General features: G+C 43.0%; 1 protein-coding gene across 1 annotated transcript; it reads right to left on the bottom strand.

Moving 5' to 3' along the window:
• Positions 1 to 280: 280 nt before the first annotated feature.
• On the bottom strand, positions 281 to 25162 carry LOC122881852 (ankyrin repeat and BTB/POZ domain-containing protein 2-like). The gene is made up of 17 exons (XM_044208526.1): positions 23291 to 25162; positions 13452 to 13601; positions 11872 to 12079; positions 10240 to 10392; positions 9840 to 10005; positions 8572 to 8661; positions 8350 to 8451; positions 7339 to 7435; positions 6938 to 7073; positions 5978 to 6213; positions 5137 to 5315; positions 4039 to 4144; positions 3845 to 3947; positions 2958 to 3030; positions 2791 to 2859; positions 2051 to 2164; positions 281 to 1158 (listed from the first exon to the last, which is right to left on the bottom strand). The coding sequence occupies exons 1-17, from the start codon at positions 24165 to 24167 to the stop codon at positions 928 to 930; spliced, it is 3090 nt and encodes a 1029-aa protein (XP_044064461.1). The 5' UTR covers positions 24168 to 25162; the 3' UTR covers positions 281 to 927.

Here is a 25162-nt window from a genome sequence, read left to right as displayed (position 1 = left end):
ACTTTCTGCCTCAAAGTTAAACTTTGAGATTTGTTTGCTACTGCTTCTAGTCCTTTGAAATACTTATGTGTGTTCTTATATCGCTGTATATAATGAAAATATCTTACTATAATTGCGAAACAAGAATACTTAATATATAATATATATGAAAGACTAGAAGTAGTGACATTTCTCATGACTTGTAATTTGACCAGGCAAGCGGGCGAATGCCTCACCATCTTGTGGCAGCAGTGTACAGTTTGAGTGTAAACCTTAAAAATGGGAGTTAGATTGTTTGGTGAATCCAACTTTGGGTGGAACAGGAGAAGATCTGCCTATTGATATGTTAGTTTTTGCTCTGTGATGATATTATGGCGTGCAGTTCCCCAGATATGAAGTTAACGGGACTCCGATGCTGATGTCGGTGATTTTAAATACTTGCGTCTAGCGAAGTCCTGACACAAGTGAAACCTCAAAAAGATTAAATAATCTATCACAACAATGATTCATAAAAAAACTGATAAAATTATCAACAAATGAAATAGTCATTTTGTCATTTATGCGTGTCACAGTTTACTAGAGCCAAAGCTCTTGTTGCTTAATTTGTCCGACCATCAGTCAAAGAAACTGGAAATATATTTGATGTACAGTGACAGGAAGCAGATAATTCTCGAAATGCAGCCAGAATGTTTGTTAATTTTTCTTGATGAATGAGTTAAAATGATTAACAAAGTTGTCTGTGATTCATTTTCTACATCATCGATTTGGATAATTTCTTCCCCGTTGCAGAAAATGTTCACTTGTGTCAAGATTAATAAATAACTCTTCTTCTTCTTCTACACTAACGTGTTCTCCCTAAGAGGACTACGGTAAAAACAGTATATGGCTACTATTCCCAAACACACATACCAGTGTGGCTGAACACAGTCCAGGGTAGCTGCATTGTTTCTACTCTCGACATGCAGAGTGGAGGGTGTAAAGTCTGTGGATTAGCGTGGCCTCCAAAACCCTCAGGAGATCCGGCGGATCCTGGTCCTGGGTGCCCACCCCTGGGCAGAGCAGCTCCTGACCGACGCCGCCCAGCAGCAGGCGGTGGAAGTCCTCCCGGTCCAGGAGCCGATCCATGTTCTGCAAGAAGAATCCTTCACAAAATCTGCAGAGCTCAGCTCCTCCGTGGTGCTACAGATGCAAACACACACAACAAAGTCTGGTCAGACTGAGTCCATCACTGTGATGAGCTACAGACACGCGTTGATATGAGTACACAGAGAGAAAGGAAATGAAAAGATTATTTCAGCCAGAGTTTAAATTGATAATATATATTTTGACAGTACTGAGAGGAAAACAAATAAATTGGACATTACACACAGTGGAGCTGCAGAATGCGACTGCTGTTTTGCTCATCATGTATCATGACCTTGAAATTATACAAGTTTATATCAAAACCGAGTCATTCACATAAAACCGAGTGCTTATTCTGCGTCATCCTAGTTTTCTTTAAAAAGAATAACTGTTGAGCTTATTCAAATCAAACCTGTTTTGATTCCCAGGTCAGTTTTATGTTTTGAGACTCGAGTCTTAAGTCTTAGAATGATAAATCACAAACTATGAGGCTTTATTTTATATGTAATTTACTCATAATTGTAAGGAAGCTTCCTGGAAAGAACTACTTTATGTAATAGACACAAACTTCTGAGACACATATTTGACCTTATTTAGCTGTGTTGATTTTATAAGCACTTGCTGATTTCCAGAGGAATTTCTTCTGTAAAGTTGCCCTTGAAATCAACTGCTGGAAATCAATGCTGCATTTAAGTAAAGTGTATTAAATGTAAGTGTATCAACTGTCTCTATTTTCCACACCAAATTACATAAAATAGTAACATAGCACTAAAATTAGAAGAAACTATGGGACGTAAAGCATTAACCACACTTTCCCGTCAAGTCAAAGAAACTGAGTTAAAGTCATGTGACAGTGTTGGCTTCATTTCTAACTCAAAAGGCTGCGTCCGAGCTGAAATGTCCGCAGCTCCTCCCTCTCCGATCTTCATGTCGTCGTGGGTTTTCGTACCTTGGCAGTCCGGTAGATGTTGACGACATTGTCCAGAGTCAGACTTTGCGACAGCTTCATCTCACAGCACCTCTGCAGACCTCTGAGCTGGAAGAAAGCGGCCACTGGCAGCAGCTACAAAACCAGTCACAACACAGTTAATCCCAGGAAGTATTAAAACTAAGTTCTGCTTCATGGATTAAGAGAGAAGAAAAACAGCCTCTCTGTAATTAACTACTATTTTTTAGTCCAATATAAGATCCTTTGCTGATTTTTCTTTCTCCAATTGCCTTTTTTCCAGACCTTTTATCATTGTGTGTCTATAAAGCACTTTATATTTAATTTGCTCTTTAAAATTATTACACACATGTCGCTAACCAGCACTATGTACTTGTTGGTCTTGTGATGGCACGATGGTGACTTCAGATATGTTGATTTGGTCCAATAGGACTGTTTTAATTATAAACAGAGCAGGAAAACTACGTACAGTCTGAAAGTTCAGCCTCACACTGTGTCTGTCCACAGAAATAGCTCTGTCCAGGTGAGAGAATGAAGACACACCTTTGTGTTAAAACAGATTCAAATGATGTGTTTTTTGTAGCGCAGGGACAGAGGAGTCTGAGGATTGTGGACATACTGTATCTTTGAAAACATCCTGCAGTTCATTTCTGTGACTGTGGAACGTAATAATTAATGCCAATATGTATATCAACTAACCCAGGGCGAGGTAACTACAGCAGGTAACAGGTGAGGGATTTTACCTCCACGGCTTCAGAGTGAGAGACTGTCAGTCCCTCTGTTCCTCCACAGTACAGAGACTTCATCATCGTCTACAGAGAAAAACACTCTTCAGTGTCAGCCAGCTGCTGGACCGAACAGCCATCAGTCACATTAATACCAAAGGGCAGAAGGTAAACGTGTGTCCTACCTGGAATGTGCTGTAGGTCATGTGACTGATGTGGATGATGTTGTCGGGGGAGTCGCAGAGCATCTGTCGAAACCTGACGGGACGAAACACACATCACAGTTTTATTTTTAAAATGAGAAGAGTGGTGGCATTTAGGATTTAACACGTTTTCATTTTGTCTACATCGACTTTATGATGTTATATCATTTGATTTTTAAATGTACTATTTGTTACATTACGGTGTCAAAAATAAAAACTTGGAACTTGGAAAGTGGAATGAGGTGACATTATTTTTTGATGAAGATGACACACAGAGTTTCCTCTTCATAATGATAGTAACCTTTGTTTAAAACTTTTTTTCTAACGTCAGTAAAAATCAGACCGTACACTACAAGGCAAAACAAGCTCACGTAAAGCTAAAAACAATAATCAAGTGTAAAGAGCAACAATGAAATCAGAATATAAAATGGTAAAAGAGGAATCAAATAAAACCACATGTACAGCTGTAAGTCTAGTTTTTTTGTTTTCATGGCATTTGTCAGGCTAAGAAATGGCATATATGGGTATATTATCAATTATTCTCTTCTTGTTCCCTTTCTTTTATCCTTTAAGTTTGATTCTCTTCATATTTGTGACTTTTTTTAGTCCTATTATTGTGTTTAAATTGTACTAGATTATTTTTGATTGACTATTTCTACATCTTTATTTGTTCAGCACATTTCCTACACGGCAGCACAAACTGCTTTCCAAGTAAAAATAAAGTTTGACTAGTTGTACAGGTAGAAAGTATTTGGTGCTATTGAGATTAACAGGTTGGGAAACTTCAGTGGAAAACTGTTTGATGAAGTCAGGTTTCAGGAACAGACATTAACAGCACTCATTACTTATTAAGTCAACAGGGATCAGACCGTTCAGAAGCCGACATCAGCAGCACCCGGTGAGCGAAGAACGGACGCCTGTCCACCACAAACGTCACGTCTGACATCTCCTGGTTGTTGAGGAAATGAATATCTGAGGACAGAGACAAACGCGCAATCCTTCAAGTGTTCACCCAAAAATCCCCCAATGGACAGGCTGTCACATGACAGCAGCGATGTGTTACCTAGCTGTGTGGACAGAGTGACGTCCATGGGTGGGATGGGAGGAACAGGAGAGCAGCTGTAGCAGTGAGAAAACACAGACGCCAGCCGCTTGGTTACCACGTAGTCCTGCAGAGGAAAAACCACATGAGAGACGCACTCTGGCAGCTGGACGGCCATCTGACAGGACAGGTGTCCATTTTCTGCCGTGAAATGCACGCTAGTTGCTTAGAAAACTGTCACCGTTATTTGTGTGTGCAACAACATTTAAATGTCATTCACAGCCGTAAAAATGAAAGGAATTCAAGGTTATGGGAAATTAGCTTATTTGTTGTTTTACCAAGACTTAGAAACAATATAATGTTCATCTCTGTGGGCATTCAGAAATAGCCAGCTTAGCAGCTAAAAAGCACCAAAAGTGGAAGCAGGAGAAAACTGCTCTGTTAAAGGTGCCTTCCGAAAACTACCAAGCTTTTTTAATTCTCACTTTACATACACTATATATATTTGTAGTGAAAATGACACATTGCTGGTTGTAGGAGCCGTCAGCTTAGGCACAGGAACAACTGAGCAAGAGCAGCCCGACATTGTGTTCATTCAGGGTTCATTTAGCACTCACAAGTGCTGTGACTGACAATCCGTAGCTAGCTACTTTTGCTGTTTTTCCTGCTTTCAGTCTCTTTGCTAAGCTAGGCTAAAAACTTCAGCATTGCATGCGTGCACAAGGATGAAATACAGTTTTAACTCTCAGTAAGATAAGCTAATTTCCCAAAATGTATTTCCCCAAATGACTGAAAGGAGGAAGTGCTGCAACATGACACGGAGGCTCAGCAAGTTAATGGGTGCGCTCATAATTTTAACCAAGATTAAGCAATTATTTTGTTTATATTGAACAATTATTAAGTAAAGCTCAGATGTGACGTAGCTGTAAAACAATCTTTGTTTCATGTTGTTTAAAAACAAGGTGTTCAAATCTGACTTTTCATTACAGTAGCAGATATCCATGTAAGTTAGAATATAGACAGTTTTTAAAAAGTTTTTTCAAGAAGGCTGACGGCTGAGACAAACGAAGACGATGAGCAGCGCAGCATAAACAGACACCGAGAGGCGTTCAGCTGTACCTTGCTGGTTTCTAGCATGCTGAACATGAGCGGTATGCCTGTGGAGAGGAGCGCGGGGCTGTAGTCCTCTGTCCTGATGTAAGGGAACTCTGTGAGGAGGGAGACGAGGACTTTGTCCCTGCACAGCTGCTGGGCTCTGTGGAGAGACTCCAGCCAGATGTGGAGCCTCCAGGGAACACCTGGACAGAGCAGGAAGGTGGAACAAAGCACACGATCGAGGTCTTCAGACTGAAGCAGAAACAAGCTCTGCTGTTAAACAATAACAGTGGCAAGTTATAGCATCCACAGGTGATCAGCGACATGCAGTACAATACTGCTCCTCAAAAAGGCACAGCAGCAGCTCTTACAGCTATTTACACTAGAAAATACCGAGCTGCGAGCAGGCGATTGTCCTTTCACATTTTAGAGTTGAAGTGTCACAGCTTGCACACTGCGTTCCTTTGTGGCTTTTTTTTTTTCAGAGCAATTTTCATTATGAACCAGTGTTCCAATTTTGAAAATCCCGCATGAAAATTGTAGTTTTTACTGTTTGTACCCATTTAATGTAACAGCAAGGTGGCATTTTCTGGTACCATCAAACTCACTGGCAACTATCAAGGTTTTTGATTTAGGGAAACAAATGATTCCTGCGCACAAAATTCAGCTCTACGGTGTATAATGTTTCTAATGTTTCTAATGTTTCAAGCCCCCACGGTGCCCATATGAACACAACATATCATTTGTTTAGATTTAATAAATAAAAGCTCTACAAATAAATCTAATAAATGACAAACTAACTCTTATATCCTAACAGAAGCGTTGCCAGGGCATGAGATTTCTGGGCTTGACGTCACGAGCTCACCCATCTCTCTGAGCTCCATGGTTACATCCAGGTAACCGTGCTCAGCACTGTAGTACGCCGCCTGCTGCAGGGCTTTCATCCTGGCCTTACACAGCCCGGGAACAGGGCTCAGGGAGTCAGGAGCTGCAGTTTTGGCATTATTCTCCTCCTCCACTCCTTCAGCCAGGATCTCCTCCAGAGAGAGGATGTCCTCCTTCCTGTGCTGAGGCTGTAGCAGCAGCCTCCTCAGGATGTTCCTGTAGGAAAGAGAGGACAGGTGATGCTTGGTTTAAATGAAAAACCCACCCTCCTCTTGCACTGTTATGTATCAATCATCATTGATTTTTAGCATGTGTGCGCTTGTGTGTCTGAATATTGTATGTGCTGGAACAAAGACCACTTCTCCAAACCTTCTTAACAACCCCATATACACACACACACACATAACTGGAACAACTTTTCACCGGTTTCAAGCGGTTTCTTCTAATTACTTTTCATGCTAGGGTTAGCGTCAATTTGTGATTAAATAGCCACATTTCAGTTTTTAAAATCAAACTTCATTTATGCTGAGAAACCTGGGAAAAGAGTAATATATTCCTGAGAAGTAATCATTTTAAACTCACGGGAAAACCTTCAACCCTAATACATGTGTAACGTTCAATGCATTCCAGCAGATATTCGGTAATGAACTCGCGTTTTTTAATTAAACTTTTCAAAGGTAGTTCAAGAAACTCAAAAATGTACAAGGGCTGACAGAAGGCTGAATCTGACATTGTGATGATGCAAGGAGACCTTTTTCAGCATCTGTTTGTACCTTGTATCGACACAGCGTCATTGTGCTGAAAGAAATCTATGCTTTGCTAAAGCTTGTTGATTTTATTGACTGATTTATGTAAACTACTTTGTAGCATTGGTTTGAGAAGTGCTACACAAATACACTTTATTATTTTAGCGCTATAAACGGCTGGATAAATGTCTCACCTGTGTCCATGTGCTGCAGCATAGCTGAAGCAGTTCATGTCCTCATACAGCGGGGATGTCAGTGAATTCCCATGATGCACTCTGAGCAGAGGGTCCGCTCCATGGGTGAGCAGCAAGCTCACCATCTCGTAGTAACCTGGGAAGATGGAACATTTGGATTCATTCAAGAGGGAGAGAAGCATCATCTGTACCTGAACATGTACAGTATGCCTTTAGGTAAAATGTTTGAGGTAATTTATCCGTTTTATTTATCTCCATTACATAGTTTATCCACCAGAGAGCACCGATAATTGTTCAGTACAGAATCAGTACCATTCTGTCTGTGTATTGTCAAAGTCTGTGAAGTTATTTTCAAAGTCTTAATCTGGTCAAACACACTGAGGTCTTCACTAACGAGATACCTGCAGCAGCAGCTAGCTGTAGCGGCGTCTCAGCTGAGCTCTCCTGACCGTCCAGCAGGGCTCCACCCTCCACATCTGCTCCGGCCTCCAACAGCAGCTGTCAATCATGACGAGACCACACTGTCAGAGAGAAGTTTACACTGACCTGCTTCCTTCAAGCTGCCATTATCTCTTTAAAGAGCGACTTAACACCCTCTCTGGTTGAAGGTTTCAAGTCTGTTTTACCTCTGACCACACCCAACAGTGATGTCACAGTGTACTGACACACCCTGAGTTCACTTCTACGTCACTGCAGCAAGCAGAGAAGTTAAACCAACTGAGGTCAGCCAAAATAATATTTTCAGCTGCTGTTAAGTTGCTTTTAAAGAAGCCGTTCAGCATTATAGAGAATACACTTGATGTCTTACTTAGTGTCAAAGCCTGGGAGCAGTGGGAACTGCTAGCCTAGCTCCAACAACTGTCTTAACCAATCTCATTCGACTCAGAGCTGTCTCCTCATTTGACTCTGGCTTTCATTGTTAACTAGCGTAATTTACAAAACGTCAGCATGTTTCTTTAAGGATGTGGTCGTAGTTTAAAAAGAAAAACTTAAATCCTGCTAAAGATTTTTGTCATGAGTTGAGAAGTGAACTTACAATTAAAGATCTATTTCAAATTTCTGCTTTCTGTTTCTAGTCGTGTTTTATACCTGAAGAAAAGTGATTTGTTTCACCGTCAGGATTTAGTGCCATGTAGCGGTGAAATTGCAGTTTGCAACCATCTGAATACAGCTTGCCTCACCCTCCCCTGGGCTTAAAAATAAATATAAAGCACACTGAATGTATTTCTGTTCAAAATTACACACAAATGCTGCTGAAACCAGATCTTACGACAACAAACTAGCTGTTTATCTTCAGCCCAAAATGTAGTTTTCTTCCAAGACTCAAGTGGAACATGCCCTTACTTTCTATAAAAAGGATCAACTCACTGAAACGCATCTCACTGCTGTTATGTTCAGTTTGGAGTCCTCACCTGAGCCACAGACAGGTGACCGTGCAGCACAGCAAACGTCAGAGCCACCCAGCGCCGACTGCCGGGGTGAACCGATGGGTGTCTGCCAGAGCAGCCTGGGACCTGACCACACACACACACACACACACACACACACACACACACACGTCATCTCTGTGACAAAGACACTAACCAGATGTGATGTAGAGAGTGCTGTAGCTGAGCCAGCAGCTGTGTTTTTACCTGCAGGTCCAGGTTAGCTCCAGCCTCTATGAGCATCTGCACCAGAGCTTCATCTCCTGCTGCAGAGGCGTACATCAGAGGAGTCATTCCCTGCACGAACAAACATACAGCGGGAAGGTTTTCATTAGACCACACAGATAATTGTATATCGCAAATCTACAGTATGTTTCCTTAAATAATTCTTGTAAAATTAAGTGTTTAGTCTTGGTGTGTGGGATACTGAACAGTTTCACTTTTCCTGACCAATCACAACCTTTGATGGTGAAGGAGAAGCAGAAGTTAAACCTTAAAAAAGTCCAGTGTGGAGGATTTAGTGGCATCTAGCGGTGAAATTGTAGTTTGCAACCATTTGAACACCGCTCGCCTCACCCTCCCCTTCCAAGCGTGTAGGAGAAACTACGGTGGCCATGAAACTAGCAAAAAAAATGCGAATGGTCTGGAGCCAGTGTTTGGTTTGTCCGTTCTGGGCTACTGTAGAAACAAGGCGGTACAACATGGCGGCCTCCGTGGAAGGGGACCCGCTCCCTCTGTAGATAAATATAACGGCTTATTCTAAAAGGTAACGAAAACAATGATTCTTATTTTCAGGTGATTATACACGAATGAAAACATACTTATGAATATTATTGCCATATTATGCAAAATAGCCCCCTAAATGTTACACACCAAACCTTTAATTAGAACATCAGTAAAATCAAAATAAGATTTCAAACCTTTTACCACCCTCTGTGCAGAAATTTCACAGACTGCTGGTACAATGAAAAGTTACACACATATGAACAAGTAATATGCGTGTCGATAGATTACACCTCATCTTTTTGGTCATTGTGGTTATTTTCAAAAAGAATGCCCTGTTTTAAAAATAATCCAGGTACAATGCACAGCAGAGTGTATAATACAACCCTTAAAAAGTATGATGTCTCCCTTCCTTCAAACATTTTGGCAGGCCAACAGACCTCAAAAACCTTATGTCCAAATGATCATTTAGGACTCCCACTCCCAAAAAAAGTGAAGTGCAGATTTTGGGCAGTTTGCATTCATGTTTTAGCTGCACTTCAACATAATGAAGTAATGATTTATTAGTTTAAAGATGTAAAAAAGAACACGGCAATAATGAGACAATAAGAGTGAAAAGGTTCTGTATCCGCATCTGCTGTTGGTGGAAAAGGTTCAATAAAATGGAAACTAATTGCAATAAGTGTCATTAATAGCCATAATCACAATATTTAAATCAGGATTATCACTTGAACTGCATCCTGATGTTTCACCTGGTCGTCCATGGTGTTCACGCCCTCGGCCCCCAGGAGCTGCGTGGCCTGTTGGACCAAATCTGCTCGGCCACACGAGAGCATCCTGAAGCCCACATCCAGCTGGAACTTGGCTGAAGCAGCTTCTGCATCCAAACATTTAAACGACTGGAAACAGCACTCTGACCTGCAGAGAGAGGGAGACGGAAACATGAACCTGCTTCTACGTCACCTACTGTTTCTGCATACAGACAGCCCGTTACTAATCAGCAGTTCGATCCAATCAGAGTACCAGGATTCATGAGGAATATACCCCAACATTTACCGCAGCCTCTCTAGTATCACGTCACTAAGGCAACATCAACAAGCGGCTTCAAACAACACACCTGTCAAATACTGCACGTGCTCACTGGCTTCTTACTTGAGCTGTCTGGGCTCACAGTCCAGTCCTGGGAGGAGCTGCCTGGCTGTCTGCCTGACATCATCACTGTCCACCAATAGGCTGCGGCGATGTTCAGCGTGCACCACGGCGACTCTGATCCACTCCATGAGAGGAGGCAGGAGCAGGAATGGCCTGGAGGAAGGTTAAGATGCTGTCAGTAGAGATGTGGCTTCTTACCCTTATTTTCCTGTGCTCGTTTTTAAAAGCGCCTCGTGGTCTCGCGCCAGCCTTTTAGTCTGACACGCGTGCGACGTATGAACCAGGACGGCCCCTCAGGGCCTCCCGAGTCTTTTAGTTGTTCCAACAAGACAAAAAACTTTTTGTGAGGCAGCTTTTAGTTGTTATACAGCCTGATCTGAGAGCAGCTCAAAGTGTTGATGTCTTTAAATGTAAACTTAAAACCTACCTCTTTAGCCCTGCTTTTCATTTGAATGTTTTATTGCCTTTGTTCATTTTATCATTTTCATTTCTCATGGGCATTTACATTTGTGCTGTCTTGTCGCTCATCTGTAAAGCACTTTGAATCGCACTAACCTGTTTGAAAGGTGCTATAGAAAGAAAGTTCGATTGATTTTAAAATCTTTTTATTAAAATTATGAAAAAAATGTGATCACTATTTCCCTTTTTTCCTTTTTAGATGCTATTAGCCAAAACGTGTTGTAAGCTGGATGAAATAATAATTATAAAATCAATAACAATAATAATAATAATCTTCATCAGAGGATCGAGTTTGCTCAGTTGTCATCACTGAAACTCTATCCACTGATGCAGACTGTGAGATGCAGTGAAAAGCTCAGAAAAAAAGCTAGTAAGTGAACCTTGAGTTAATATTATTTTCACGAATTAACTGTCACACCATATTCAAAGCTGTTTCCTGTGTCCTGTTATCGGAGAAAACACTCTTTGATACAAAGGAACAAAATGTCCAGTTAAAATGTACTTTAATAAGTCCCTTTAAATAAAACTGGGAAAAATTCCCGTCATAAAATGGCGCTTACGTAGCGGTCACATGAAAGCTTTGTTCCTTCAGAGAGGCTTTAAAAGACAGTATTCAACTTTTCCTCTTTCCCCACTGATGTGATCCTTTTTAAGTCATGCTACATGTATCATTTTAAATTATCTTTCCATGCACAAACACAAACCAGCCTAAAGACAGACAAGACAACATGTCACTGTTAATCGTGACACCTTGGTATGATCACTGAAAACTAATGACACCACAGCGAAGAAGACTGGCGGCCTGTTTTAGTATTTTCAGTGCTTGTGGTTCAACAAAAACTACATTTCCCATAAGAAGAAAAGACAAAGGCTGATATTAGCTGACAGCCTGCTCTTAATGAGGAGAATAAAGTGATTTATTGACGTGAAAATGCCTCTGACATCAGTACAGAATAGCTTGATGTAAATGTACAAAGTGTTTCAGTTTAACTCACACACACACCCTTGTACTTCTATCTTTGTGAGGACCGTCATTGACATAATGCATTCTCTAGCCCCTGACCCTAACCTTACCGTAACTGTAACCTGTACCCTAAAACCAAGTCCCCACGGGTTAGTGTGCATTCAGGTTAAAGTCCGCACCAGGATATAAGAACATGAACACACACACACCTCTCTCTGCTCAGTGTCATGGTCGGAGGCTCCAGGTTGGGATTTTCCAGTGACTCCATCTGTGGGCTGGACAGGAAATAGTAGAGCGTTCGGAGGGCGTCCGGGGCCCAGGATACTGACGGCTGATTGGCTGAGCAAGCCGGGCTGACGGAAGGGCTCGAGCTGCGCAGACGCTGCATGTGGTGCATCGCTCGAGACACCAGATCGCCTGCAGGAAGACGTGACCCATCATGATCACATGTGCGTCACATCATTCTCACATCATAAAGTAAGACAAAACTCAAGACTTATTTTAGTGTGGGGACATTAATCCATTAAACAGTAGAGGAAACAAAGAATATAACCACACGCAAAAATGTAATGTAAGCAATAAAACACAAAAATTATCACTTTAAACTTAAAACAACTTTTGAGTGTGAAAGTTCATTCTTGACCTTTTTTTGTTAAAGCGACAGTTCACTCCAAAATCAAAAATACGTATTTTCCCTCTTCCCTGTAGCGCTGTTTATCCATCTAGAGTGCTTTGGTGTGAGTTGCCGAGTTTTGGAGATATCGGCCGTAGAGATGTCTGCATGTTTTTAATATAATGGGGCTCTGTGGTGCTGTAATCATGACCCGGTTACTGAAGATAATCCACAGGTTTGTTGTGAGCAGTTTCATGTAGGAACTATTTTCTTTCTACCGACAGTTCCTACATGAAACCGCTCACAACAAACCTGTGCATTATCTTCAGTAACCGGGTCATGATTTCTGGAAACAGACATTTCTGTTTTTCCAAATGTTTTTTTTTTTTTTTTGGCGCTTTGAGCCCCACAAGCTGAGCGCCATATAGTCCCACTATATTCAAAAAAAGGGAGACATCTCTACGGCCGATATCTCCAAAACGCGTCAACTCGCACCAAAACAATCTAGATGGATGAACAGCGCTACAGGGAAGAGGAGAAATATGTATTTTTTTGATTTTGGGGTGAACTGTCCCTTTAACGTTTGCTTTTGTTTTACAGCTCTGTCTTGGTTTAGAAAGAGTGACTCCAACGTTGTTTGCACAGTAGCACTTGTGATTTAACAAATATGATATTATGAAGTATACAAAACACAAGCCTTCCAGTGTGCAGCGATTCATTTCTATTTTTGTTGGCTTTAGGGAGTTTTATTAATTCAGTTGCTCCCATCTCATAGATGATCCTGCATTCTGTCTTTTCACCAAACTGCCATAATATTCTAAATGTAACTAACAAAGGAGAAATGTGAAAGCTGAAAAAACCATGAGGGTGTGCTAAAGTGCTTGGTGGTCACATGAACATGTCATCAGACGGTCCATAAACTGCCATGAACAGTGAAGGTACTGACTGCTTATATTTTCTCTCTAATGAGCGTTCAGATAATGAGCTCCAGTGGCCTGTGAGGCGTGAAGGTGCCCTTGTGTTCTGGATACAAGCCACAGGTTGTTATGTAACCGAGGGGGGAGCCTGCAGCGTCTAACGATCTGTCCCAGGAGCCCGACGCCGGTCACAGTTTAAACAAACACACACAAAACACAGGAGCCGACTGTGGTGGCAGTGACACACACACACACTTACTGAGCTCTGCGATGCTGCCCACACAGGTGGCAAGTAGAGCCTGTTCCAGCGTTCGCAGCTCCAGATGGATGTAGGCGTCCTCCCTGCTCTCCACTGGATCCTCGGGAACCTTCGTGTACGGGCTGACATGGGCCGGTAGCGACAGCTCACCTACACACACACACACACACACACACACACACACACACACAGACAGACACACATGCACACATTGCAGTTTTACAGATATTCTCATTGACTCTATCTCTCAAATGAATCTAGTTTGCAGCCATGCTGGTGGAGGGTCGGTCGGTAGGTTTGGTCCAGACTGAAACATCTCAGCAGCTATTAAATGGATTACCATGAAGTTTATTTTAGGATTAGGCTAACTGACTTTGGCGATCGCCTGACTTCTCCTCTAGCTCCACCATGAGGTTGACATTTGTGGTTCTGAGTGAAATGTCCCGACAGCTATTGGATGGGCTGCAGACCATTATGTTGTGTCAAAAGGAATACCCGGCAGAAATGTTGGGAGTCTCGGGCAACCTTGAAAGTTGGCAGCTTGCTCCCTCACGGAGGACAGCAACTGGAATCAGCTGGGATTCACAGCAGTTGCAGCCTTAACCACTTCTCCGTCCAGGAGCTCAGTTTATTCCTAACACTGAAGTAAATACACAGCTTTTGTTTGCCGTTACTGCAGATAGCTAGCTGTTTGCATTTGGTAAGCAGCTAACTGCGCTAGCGACAAACAATAGCTGAGCATTGGGACAATGGAGAAGAGTATTATGCTGTTTGAGTTGTTTGCTAAGTTTCTATGGATGTTTAGGTTCTTTTCCTCCACTGGAAGCAGCTGCAGCGTTTGATACTCGCAACATTTTCAGGTTTTCAAACGAGAAACAAAACTAAGATTTATTACACTGAACATAGTGGATTCTTCCCTTACAGAACGAACCACGACACAGAGACTTTCCCCACGTTACCCGCATGATAAACCACACACACAGAGACACACACACTCTCACACACACGAGATCCCGGTTCCATTGTGTCTTGTTGAATCAGGTATTTGCTGACTCCTGATCTTCCACACAATGGAAAGAGCTTCAGTGAGGACGATCTGTAAAGAACTGAAGCCTCCTGCAGCCGACACACACACACACACACACACACACAGCTGGAGTGAGCTGACCTCAAAAATTCCCAATAATTATGTGAATTTCATCATCAGGGAGCAGCTGGGAGACGACACACACACACACACACACACACACACACAGATCCTCGGCCTCACTCTGCTCAAAATGGAGGAACCACAGTGACAGTTTTTAACTCTGCCATCACTTCTCTCTGTCAGCTCAGTGCACGCAGAGGGGAAACCTGCTTTCAGTACATGTTTTAACACCAAACCAGTGTACGGAGACGGCAAAAGGAGAATTGTCATAATAAAGATGGTCAAATTAAAATTAAAATAATAAAAAATGTATTGAGCATTTTGAGACTGAGCTGAAATTTGTGGCTTAAAGTGATGAAAAAACATAGAGAGAGGGTCTATCGATCTATATCTGCAGCCTGAGGACTTTGGTCCAGTATGTTTAACAACGGCTGGCCAAATTTTCATTTAATAAAGTAAAAATAATAAAAAATAAATAATAATAATAATTTCTGTGGATATTCATGGTCACCACTGTTTTTAGTGACTTCCACTAGTGTCACCCTGAGTCTCACCCTGAGGAACAAGAGAGTTTTATTTCATAATCCTAATGGGCAGACACGCAGAGGATGAACCCCCTTTCCTCTTGCGCCACCATCAGGACAAACTTTACATTTTACCAGCGGAAGGTTACGACCCAGTTAGCCAGCCAGGTCGGGACGACGGCTGTGTTCTGGCACCAGATGACTAAATGTCCAGTTAGCAGCACTTCGGCAAACAGCATGTGAATACAACGCTGTTGCTAAAGACAACGTGGACACGGGACGAAGGACAGTAGTAGGTCCAGTTAAAAAAATTGAAAATAATGAATAGGAAAAATCAGATACTGTATAATTATTAGTGAAATATTTGATCTGATCATCATAATCAGCTCCAAAATCCTTGAACTAAATGGTGTGGAAGGACTGGACTGGCCTGTGTGGAGCCCTGACATTAACCCCATCCAACACCTTTGGGATGAAGTGGAGGCAAACGGTGCCGACTGGCTACTGATAGAACAAATTTAATCGCTGTGACCTGGAAAACACACCTCAGCTTTGTAAAAGTCGGGCTTTGTCTGGAAGAAAGACGTGAGCGTGGCAGATAGTTAACCTGCTGTGTTTACAGACAGGAGAGAGTGAACAAGCATCTATTCATGGGTGCACAACAGGAGACCAGTCTGCAGTGGACAAAGCACTGTTTTCTAATCCCTACCTGTGTAGTCCTGACCCCCGCAACACACACACACACACACACACACACACAGCTCCTGTGTCCAACACTGCCCTGCTTACATCCAGAATCATGAGTGATTAAATCATTTCCTTCAACCCTCTCCGTGTGTGTGTGTGTGTGTGTGTGTGTGTGTGTGGCGGAATAAAAACAGAACGCTTAACAACCCTGAAGTCTGCAACCGCATCTTCAGAGAAAGAGTGTGTGTACTGTGTGTGTGTGTGTGTGTGTGTGTGTGTGTGTCCCGAAGGAAAACAGAGGCACAGTCACCGTGCCTGAAAACAACAGCTCTTTTCTGCTGCGTGGTATAATGCTGCAAGTGTTTGGTTGGGACAACAGAACCACAGAGAGCGAAGGTGTGTGTGTGTGTGTGTGTGTGTGTGTGTGTGTGTGTGTGTGTGTGTGTGTGTGTGTGTGTGTGTGTGTGTGTGTGTGTGTGTGTGTGTGTGTGTGTGTGTGTGTGTGTGTGTTGGAGGTCAGGACCACCTCAGTAGAGTCTAAGCTAAGTCCAAGAGAGCAAACAGAGTCCTGATCAAGATCAAAACTGACATTTTATACATAAACTGAGCTCTACAGGGCAATAAAGTTCAGCTTGAGAAGCAGCAGTTTGTTTCTCGTCTTCCCAGAGCAAAAGCATTGCAGATTCATCAACAGGCAGAATATCAGACAGTTATTTAAAAGTATGACCGACTTCTAAAGCACATTTTTAAAAAAACAAGTTGACCCAAGCGCTGTATGCATTTTAACGTGAAGTTAAGAATCTGATGCGTCAGAACAAACACAGATATAGAACAGATACTGCGACAAAACCGGCAGAAATGCAGGACCAAAAGCTAAACGAGACTGGAGTCTGCAGCCGCACTTCGGCTCTGTGAGGCTGACTTCGGCACAGCGCAGCTTTGAGCTCAATGCTCATGTTCACCCGCTGATGTTTAGCAGGTATAATGTTCACCATCTTGATGGGAGCAGTCATTAGTCTTGCAGATATTTGGTCATAAACTAAAGTAGTGGACAAATAAAGATTTTGACCTGATAGTGACGCTAGATGCACAGTGAGGGGATCACCAACATCACTAGGTTTCAAATTTCATGGCAATCCATCCCATAGTTGAGATAATAATATAAATATTTGGACAAATTATATTTTGATGCTTTGGCAACATCGTTTTTGAAACCTTCATGCAAATAAAGCCCTTTGAATTTACATTTCAATCTGAACCAAAGCGGTGGACCGACCAACAGACCCACATTGCCATCATTGTTAGCTGCTAGTGTGGCTAAAAATACAAGTGGTCTATGAGGCAGGAGAGGGGGCACGTCTAATATTATGTGGGAGGCTGCTCCACGGTCTAGGGGCTAGGACCACAAAGGCTCAAGCTCCTTGCGTTTCAGCCTAGACTGTGGAACAGCCATCAGCTTTATGTCAGAAGACCATCGAAACCCTCATCAGGATATTTAAAATGGTAAAAACACACAACTATTGTTTGAGTTTTATCAACCCAAGTGTACTCCAGAAGTACCCTGGTTTCAGACTTCTGACTCCACATCTCCAATTTGTTAAATGATTCAAACAGGTCTAGTGTTGTACTTATTGAAAGCATCAATCAGACCAATCAGAGCTTAGTAGGTGGGATTCACAATGTAGACGTCATACTCCTTACAAGCTAGCTGGCTACATCCATGTTGACTAAAAAGATGTATCACACGCTACCGCCAGAACACAAAAACAAAACCCTCCTCTCCCAAAACAGAAAACAGTTAATATGAACATGATTTCAGGACTGAATGAAGTGAAATGAAGTGGCAGTTCAGCCCCAACACCGCACGCAATCCATGAAAAACCTGACCAAAACACTCTATGAAGCTAAAGAAGCAGGAATGAAGAACAGTGACGGGGTTTGAACAATTTGTTCTGCACTTTCTGCCGTGCTGGAGCAAATAAACTCTTTATACAACTCACAGTCATGCCAAACATGCAAGCAGAACTGGCGGGAAGACTTTGCTTTGGAAGTGTAATCTGTTTAAAACCTGCGGGCGGTATGTCTGGAGCCAGAGTGGAGGGATGCTGTTGGTTCAGGCTCGCACACAGTTGACACAAGGCTTTACAGACGTGAACACCGAGCCAGGAGTCAGCAGTGATGAGGTGCTGTTAACAACAGAGCACAGCCTGATTAGAGAGAGACTCATGTCCCTCCTGTCAAAGACGCCTGCTGTTTAATTAAAGCTGTTCTTCACGGAGGCGTGTAAAGTCATCAACCTCTGATTAATCATTAAGTAGTGATCGTTTCATCATCAAATGCTCTTGTTGGGTCTGGCCTTCAATCTCTGCCCCACAAAAATGTAAAAACAAGGCAGGAAATCTAAGACTGGTTGTATTAGCATGAGAAAACACTGCAGCCATGCCTTGAAAACCACTTCTTCCTTTTGTTTTATAGTTTCGCATAAAGGCCAGATGGAGATAACATTACGTGATGTTTGGCAGCACAGTGAGTGTTGGATTACTCCCTGCTCTCTCCTCCATCTCTGTAATCTGACTCAATATCGGACACTTTCTCCAGCTGCTTCTCTTCCACTTCCTCTTCGTCCTGAGCTGCCTCCTCGGTCCGAGGATCAACACAGAGCTGACAAACTAACCGCCACACACTCCGTAAACAGGAACATTGGCCATCTGTAGCTCAGAAGTGCACGTTAAAGTGACTGTAAAAGAGTATTTGTGTCTTGGTGAATCCCTCTGAAGGGCAACACACACCATCGACGGACAGTATGACACACTTTAATGTGTCAGAATGTGTTATTTCACACCACTGATGTGTCAACTCTCCAGAAAAGCAGCAGTTTTATCACATCTGCTGCCTGGATCAGCACATCGCGGCTACCGTACCCTGAATACTTCTGTCTGTATGTCTGGTGCGACGCGATGCTACATGACGCAGCCAGTGTGTGCTGCGCTTAAGACACCAGTATCTACCTTTGATTTAAACCCCATAATTCGTTATTTTTCAAGTTTGTGGAACTATTTTGGCCGCCGCTAATCAAAACTGGATTATCAAGCAAAAAGCTCGAGCTTCAGGGTTATTTCTTCCTGACCAAATCAGTCCTGACTGACTTATCCACCCTGCCGATGTCATTTCTAGTTTTCACAAGGAACCACCCAGCTGTCAAAGAGCACAATATCAGACCTATCTGATGTGTGATCCAGAGGTCTGGAACCAGGACGGGAGTCAGGACGGACTGGATGAGAAAACAGCAACAAGAAACAATAACTGGTGCAACTTTTGAGTTACTAAACAATCGCCATAACATCCAGAATAACTTGCACAATAGGTTAACCCCTCAAACATTTCCAAACAGGACAGACATAGCTGATTAACCAATAACTCAATTAAGAGAAAATTAATCCTGGTAATTGATTCATTGTGATTTATCAAGTAAAAATGCTGAACATTTCTCTGGTTCCAGCTTCTCAAATGTGAAGTTTTTCCTCTATTTTATGTAACTGTAACTTTAATATCTTTGGGTTTTGAACTGTTGGGCGGACAAAACAAACTATTTGAAGAAGTCACATTGGGCTCTGGGAAATTGGCATGAGCATTGTCACTATTTAACATTTTATAGACGAAAGGATTCATCCATTAGTCACAAAATGTTTGACATATTAATCAACAGCAAGATCATTTGTTTAATACAGCGTACAGAAGAGAAACAGACTAAATCTGCGGACCTTATAAAAGCAGGAAAAACTAAAGGTCAGTGAAAGGAAACTGAATGATTTAATCTGCCACTGCATCCAGTCACGTCTGCGGAGATCAATGTAAATCTGCTTGCCGTAGTGATGTTGGGATGATAATGACATTACAAGCTGTGTTTCTGGATACTCTCAGCAGGATCTCTGCAAACAGAGTGGAAGCATTTTCTCACATTTCACTGCTGGGATTTACTTAGAACATCAGATCAGGAAGAACAATTTGGTCCTCCATCACTGTCCTTAATAAAACCCGAACGAGGTAACAGAGTGAGTCGTGTGTGTGTTTTGTTGGTGTGGGGTGACCGACGGCCCCTCCGGCCTGGACAGCAGCTACAGCGGCTGTTTGTTTAGCCGAGCAGACGGCACCTCGTGCCCTGCAGCCTGAGCGCGAATCAGAGCTCCTTTGTGTCGTCGAACAACGCTCACTCATTTACTTTACCCGCTTCTCCTGTTCGTTCCCATGGGAGAGGGGTTTGAAGCCTATATCCCAGCATGCAGTGGGCAGGAGGCAGAGAAACAGGGTGCCTTTGGGTGGGGGGGGGGACTTGAACAGTCACTGATGTGGTATTTATTCATTGGGGCTGAATCTGATTTGCCTCAAACCAATTCTGTGTTTTTACATGTATTTCTGTCCTATAGATGTATTTTGTTTTAAAAAAAAAAAAAAAAAATACTCAACATTATCTCTGATATTTGACCAAACAATCAAGGTCCATTTCGCTGTCCCGGAGCCTTCAGTCATATCACACGATCTTCTCAGCAGATGATTTGCCCGTTGTCATGGAATTGTAGATGTTTAAATTTCCACTTTCCTTGAGCACTTCATGTACTTCTCGTCCATGTTGGCTTGAACGTTGAAACTGAAATGAATTTAAAAAGCCCTGTAACGCGCTGCTCTGCCTATTTCTGTTACAGGTCATTTTGAGACACGATTAGGTTTGTAAACCTGCCATGCTGTTTTTCCCACTTGATCACTCATAATTATGGTCTGTACGATATAACATGATCACATCCTAGATGTATCTCTGCACTGGACGCACAGAAATGAAACGGATATCCATCTTCTCATCCGACTCTGGGTGCATCTACAAACAAGCACATTTCCTAAGATGTTGGACTGTTCCTTTAAAAGCTCACAGCAGACGAAACCCTACTTCCTGTCCATCTAGAGTGGCTTTTATTTTTACCAACCCTGCCTCAGCCACTTCAAACCACTAATTCTGTTGTGTGTCAAACCAATTTGCAGACCTCATGACTGCTGACAGTAAGGGTGGCGCCTTGTTAAGACAGGGTTTGTTAAATGGCAGGACAGGACGTTAGCGGGGGGAGTTAGTGTGGCTTCCCCTCCTGGAAGCGAGCTGAGGAAACACGCAAACTGGATCTAATCTAACCCACGTCACTCTCAGCGCTCTGCTAATGCACAGAACAAGTCATTAATGTGATCTCAACGAGGTGTTACCCTGCACAGCAGCTGTCTGCTCGCCGCCATATGGCTATTGGTTTGCCATAATAGGCAATAATTAATAGTTGAGGCAGGTATTAGTAAGTGTTAGAACTAAATGAACCAGACCGTCTGACCACATGTTAGCTGTGATACAAAGTTTAGTTATTTCCACATGCACGCAGTGAAGAACGGAGTTATTCAGAGTAGGATGTTTGTTGTTTTATGGGTTTGCAATGCTAAAATTTGATCTGTTCCTGTTGACACTGCCTTTTAACTATTTTACTTATTCTCTCTCTTTTTATCTTTGCCTCTCAGCAAGAAGGCCCTCGGCAGTGTGGAGTTTGCACGTTCCCCCTCGTGCATACGTGGGTTTCCTCCCACAGTCCAAAGACATGCAGGTTAGGCCGATTGGCGGCTCTAAACTGCCCATGATGCGGATGTTGTCTGTCTCTGTGTGACGGACTGCCGACCTGTCCAGGGCGTCCCCCCGCCTCTCGCCCAGCATCAGCTGGGATCAGCTCCTTGTTTCTACAGCCAATCACACAGTCCAGCTGTTTATTTTGTCAGCAGACTTTATGATCATAATCTCAGTGCAGAAATTCCTGTTCACCTGGTTAACAGGCAGCATCAATGATCCACAATCAATCGCTTTTTTATACTCATTCAGTTTTCTGACGAGAGACAAATGTGTCACTGAGAACAACTACATTGTGAGTTTGTATTAAAACACATTAGAGGTGACGATGAAGTGTAACCAGACTGTCTGACCACATGTTAGTTAGTTATTTCTACAGGCACGCAGTGAAGAATTGAGTTATTCAGAGTAGGATGTGTGTTCATGTGAACCATGTCTCTGCGTGCACACACACACACACGCGATATCCCAGTGAGCATCTGATCACAGACGTTTATCAGTTAGGATCTTTCACTTCTGTTTCTGTTATTACCCAAAACGCCGGTTTCCTGTCTGAGGGGTTGGTACACTTCTTGAACTGCTGGTAATTATATATTATTGTTATCTAGACTACTATCTGAGCAATCTCATGCCACCATTAACTCTTCTGCTCTGTAACACCACCCAGCTTTAACACAGGACTGAGTGGGGAGCAGGGGTTTTCCTCCAGAGTCAGCTCGGTCTACATATTCCATAGCCTCATGGGAGCTGTAGTTGTTGTATGACGACAAGTTATGTGATTGTTTTTACATTGTTTAAATGCAAGTTGTTCAAGTTTTGCTGTCCAGTATAGCCATTTCTCTTAGATTATGGGGGGAAAAAACTAGTTTCATATTTCAGATTTTTAGAAAAACTGATGAAGGAAACATTGCAGAAGCTGAAGGAACACAGCAGCATCTGTTTTCTGCAGCATCAGTTATTATCTGACTGGATTACAGAGAGGAAAGAAGTCATAGAGGCACAACAGGAACAAGAAGCCTCTCCTGTGAATCCTGTCCGGCCGCAGACGCTGGGAGATCAAGCCACATGTGAAAACACACGTGTGTATTCAAAACACACTGTTTTTTAGGCGATGGGCCAGGACTGTTTTCAATGTGACATTTAACACAATGCCATTTCTCCCCTGTGAAGGGTGTCTTTGCATCTAACGTTACGTTTTCCACTGGAAATCAAAATCATGTCATATTAGGTGAAAAAAGAAAAACGTTACATGTAATAAAAAAATCTGAGAGTTTGAAATTTTCACAACTGAAATCTTTAAAATCAGAATAAAGTTGCTCACATAATAAAACCGACAGGTGTCCAAAATGTTGGGACATTTCTTCTCCAATCTTGTAGGATTTAACAAAATAAGTTTAAAAAAAATAATAATAATACAGGGCTGCAGCTACCTTTCATTATTGTTTAATCTGGCAATTATTTTTGATGAATGATTAATCGACAAAATTAAGAGAAATGCTCGTAATTTCACAGAACACAGAGGCAAAGTCTTGTTCTGTGTGACCAGCAGTTCAAGACCAAATGATATTCAATTTAAAATTATATAAAAAACAGACATGAGTAAATCTTCACGTGCTCAAACAGAATGTTTGATGTTTCTGCTTGATAAAAATAAATAAATAAATAAATAAATGAAAATGATCTGTCCCATCAGTTTGACAAGCAGTCCATTTACTGCAGGTGAAACCCTTATGTTTTATTTCTTTAAATGTTTAACCATAACCTTTGGTTTGTTACAAAAACAATGGTTTTATGGAGGTAAAAATGTATTGTGTCATGAGGTACTTGAACTCACCATTGGCATTTTTGCCACAGATCAGATGCTCGTAGACCTGCAGCAGTCCCCACAGCTCCGCGTCGTTGTTGACGGCTCCCTCCAGCAGCTCCGCGGTCACCTGGCGGCAGGTCACCCCGCCGCCCTGCTCCTCCTCCTCGGTCAGCCTTGCCGCCTGCAGCGCCCGTCCGGCCACCTCTTCCGTCAAAGTCTCCACGCAGGCTGCCAGGCACACTGCAGCGTACTCGTGCACGCGCACCGACACGCGTGTCTCCACCATCCACCTGAAGAAGCGGCCCACGGAGAGCGTCAGCCCGCAGCGCGCAGACTTGCTGCGCTGACGCGCGGTGTCCCCGCAGCTCATACAGTCCACCGACACGGCCTTCACCGCGGAGGAGACGCACTTCTCGGCCAGACCCCAGCCCAGCACCAGTCTCACCGCGCTCTGGACCTCCAGACGTGTGCACCGCCTGTGAAGCTCACTCAGCCGCTGCGCCTCCCGGGAGATCCGCACCAAAGCCCTCCGGAGCAGAACGGACAGCCGGTGGACAGCCTCTCCGGTGAACGACGCATCCGAATCGGCGACTCGACGCACGACTTCCCGAAGCTCCTGCTCGGACCAGGGGTACTCCTCCAGCTCGGGCAGGCAGGGACACTTGGCCAGGATGTCCGCTGCGTCCTCCGGCAGCGTGCTCACCGTGTCCCAGCTGCCGTTCCTGCTGTACAGAGAGCCGGCGTGCTGCCACCAGGTACCCCGTTGAGGAGTGCTCGTGTGCGGCTGAGACCGCCTCGACATGCCGGAGGAGGACAGGCTGAGGGACGGGCAGGGGTCCCCGGTCACATAGCCCGGATCCAGGCTCAGGTCCTCCATGGTTTTCACCAACAGATTGCTGCACATGATGTAGAGAGGTTTCAGATGTATTTAACGCTCACTTTACGCACAGTGAACAAACCGAGTTTTCCATCAAATCCAAGCTTCAGTCCCAGTCTGAAGGTGTAAATCTCAAAAGTCAAAGTGCCGAGAACAAACCGCTGCACGAGACTGTCCTGCCGTGCCACAACTTACCAGAATAAGGGGGGTGAAAAGTGTTTTACGCACACGGACCAATCAAATGCACAATCCAGTAATGACACAGGTGAGTTTGCCACTGCCCCACAGCGCCTCCCTGTGGCCACAACACTGATTAAAATCAGAGCTGCAGCTGCGCAGCAGGAAGCTGATGGTGTGTTTATTCTTCAGGTGGGACAAATGACACTTCCGGTTATGATTTTCAAAATAAAACCACACTAGAAAGGTGTGTTTCATTGATTTTTCTTGTCAGTAAAGCAGATAGATAATAGCAGATAAACAACCAAACAAAAGAAAATTGCATCATATAAAGCACACTTTACTTAAAATCAGTGTCATATGATAATGTAATTATTCCATTAATTTGTTTGTATGGGCTTTCTTGCCAAGAAGAGTTAATGCTAGCTAACTTGCTATAGCTAGATGTGTGATCCATGCAGTGTCATGTCTGTCCGTTGTGCTAGTTTAGTTTAGCTTAACAAAGAGACAAAGATTATACATAAAGTCACTGTTGGTGGGCGGATTTTATGTTTAGCTACCTTTTAAACAGAGTTTTCTCCTGCTTCCAGTCTTTGTGCTAAGCTAACGTTAAGCTAACAGCCTCCTGGCTCCTGTGCTTCTTAACTGTCAGATATGAAGATGGATATCTTCTCATCTCAGTATCGGCAAGACATCTAGGTTAATAATCGTATGTTATTTCCCAAAATGTTGAACTATCCCTTTCATAAACCAGATTTCCCCCATTTTACACCTTTTTATTTTAAAAAAATCCCCCAAATTCCTGTATTTTCTGGCAGTTTTAGCCACTGAGACTCTCCATCCAC

This window comes from Siniperca chuatsi, linkage group LG1 (assembly GCF_020085105.1).
Source record: "Siniperca chuatsi isolate FFG_IHB_CAS linkage group LG1, ASM2008510v1, whole genome shotgun sequence".
NCBI lineage: Eukaryota > Metazoa > Chordata > Actinopteri > Centrarchiformes > Sinipercidae > Siniperca > Siniperca chuatsi.
The sequence above is the reverse complement of the archived record's forward strand: the minus strand, read 5'-3'. Positions and strand labels throughout refer to the sequence as shown.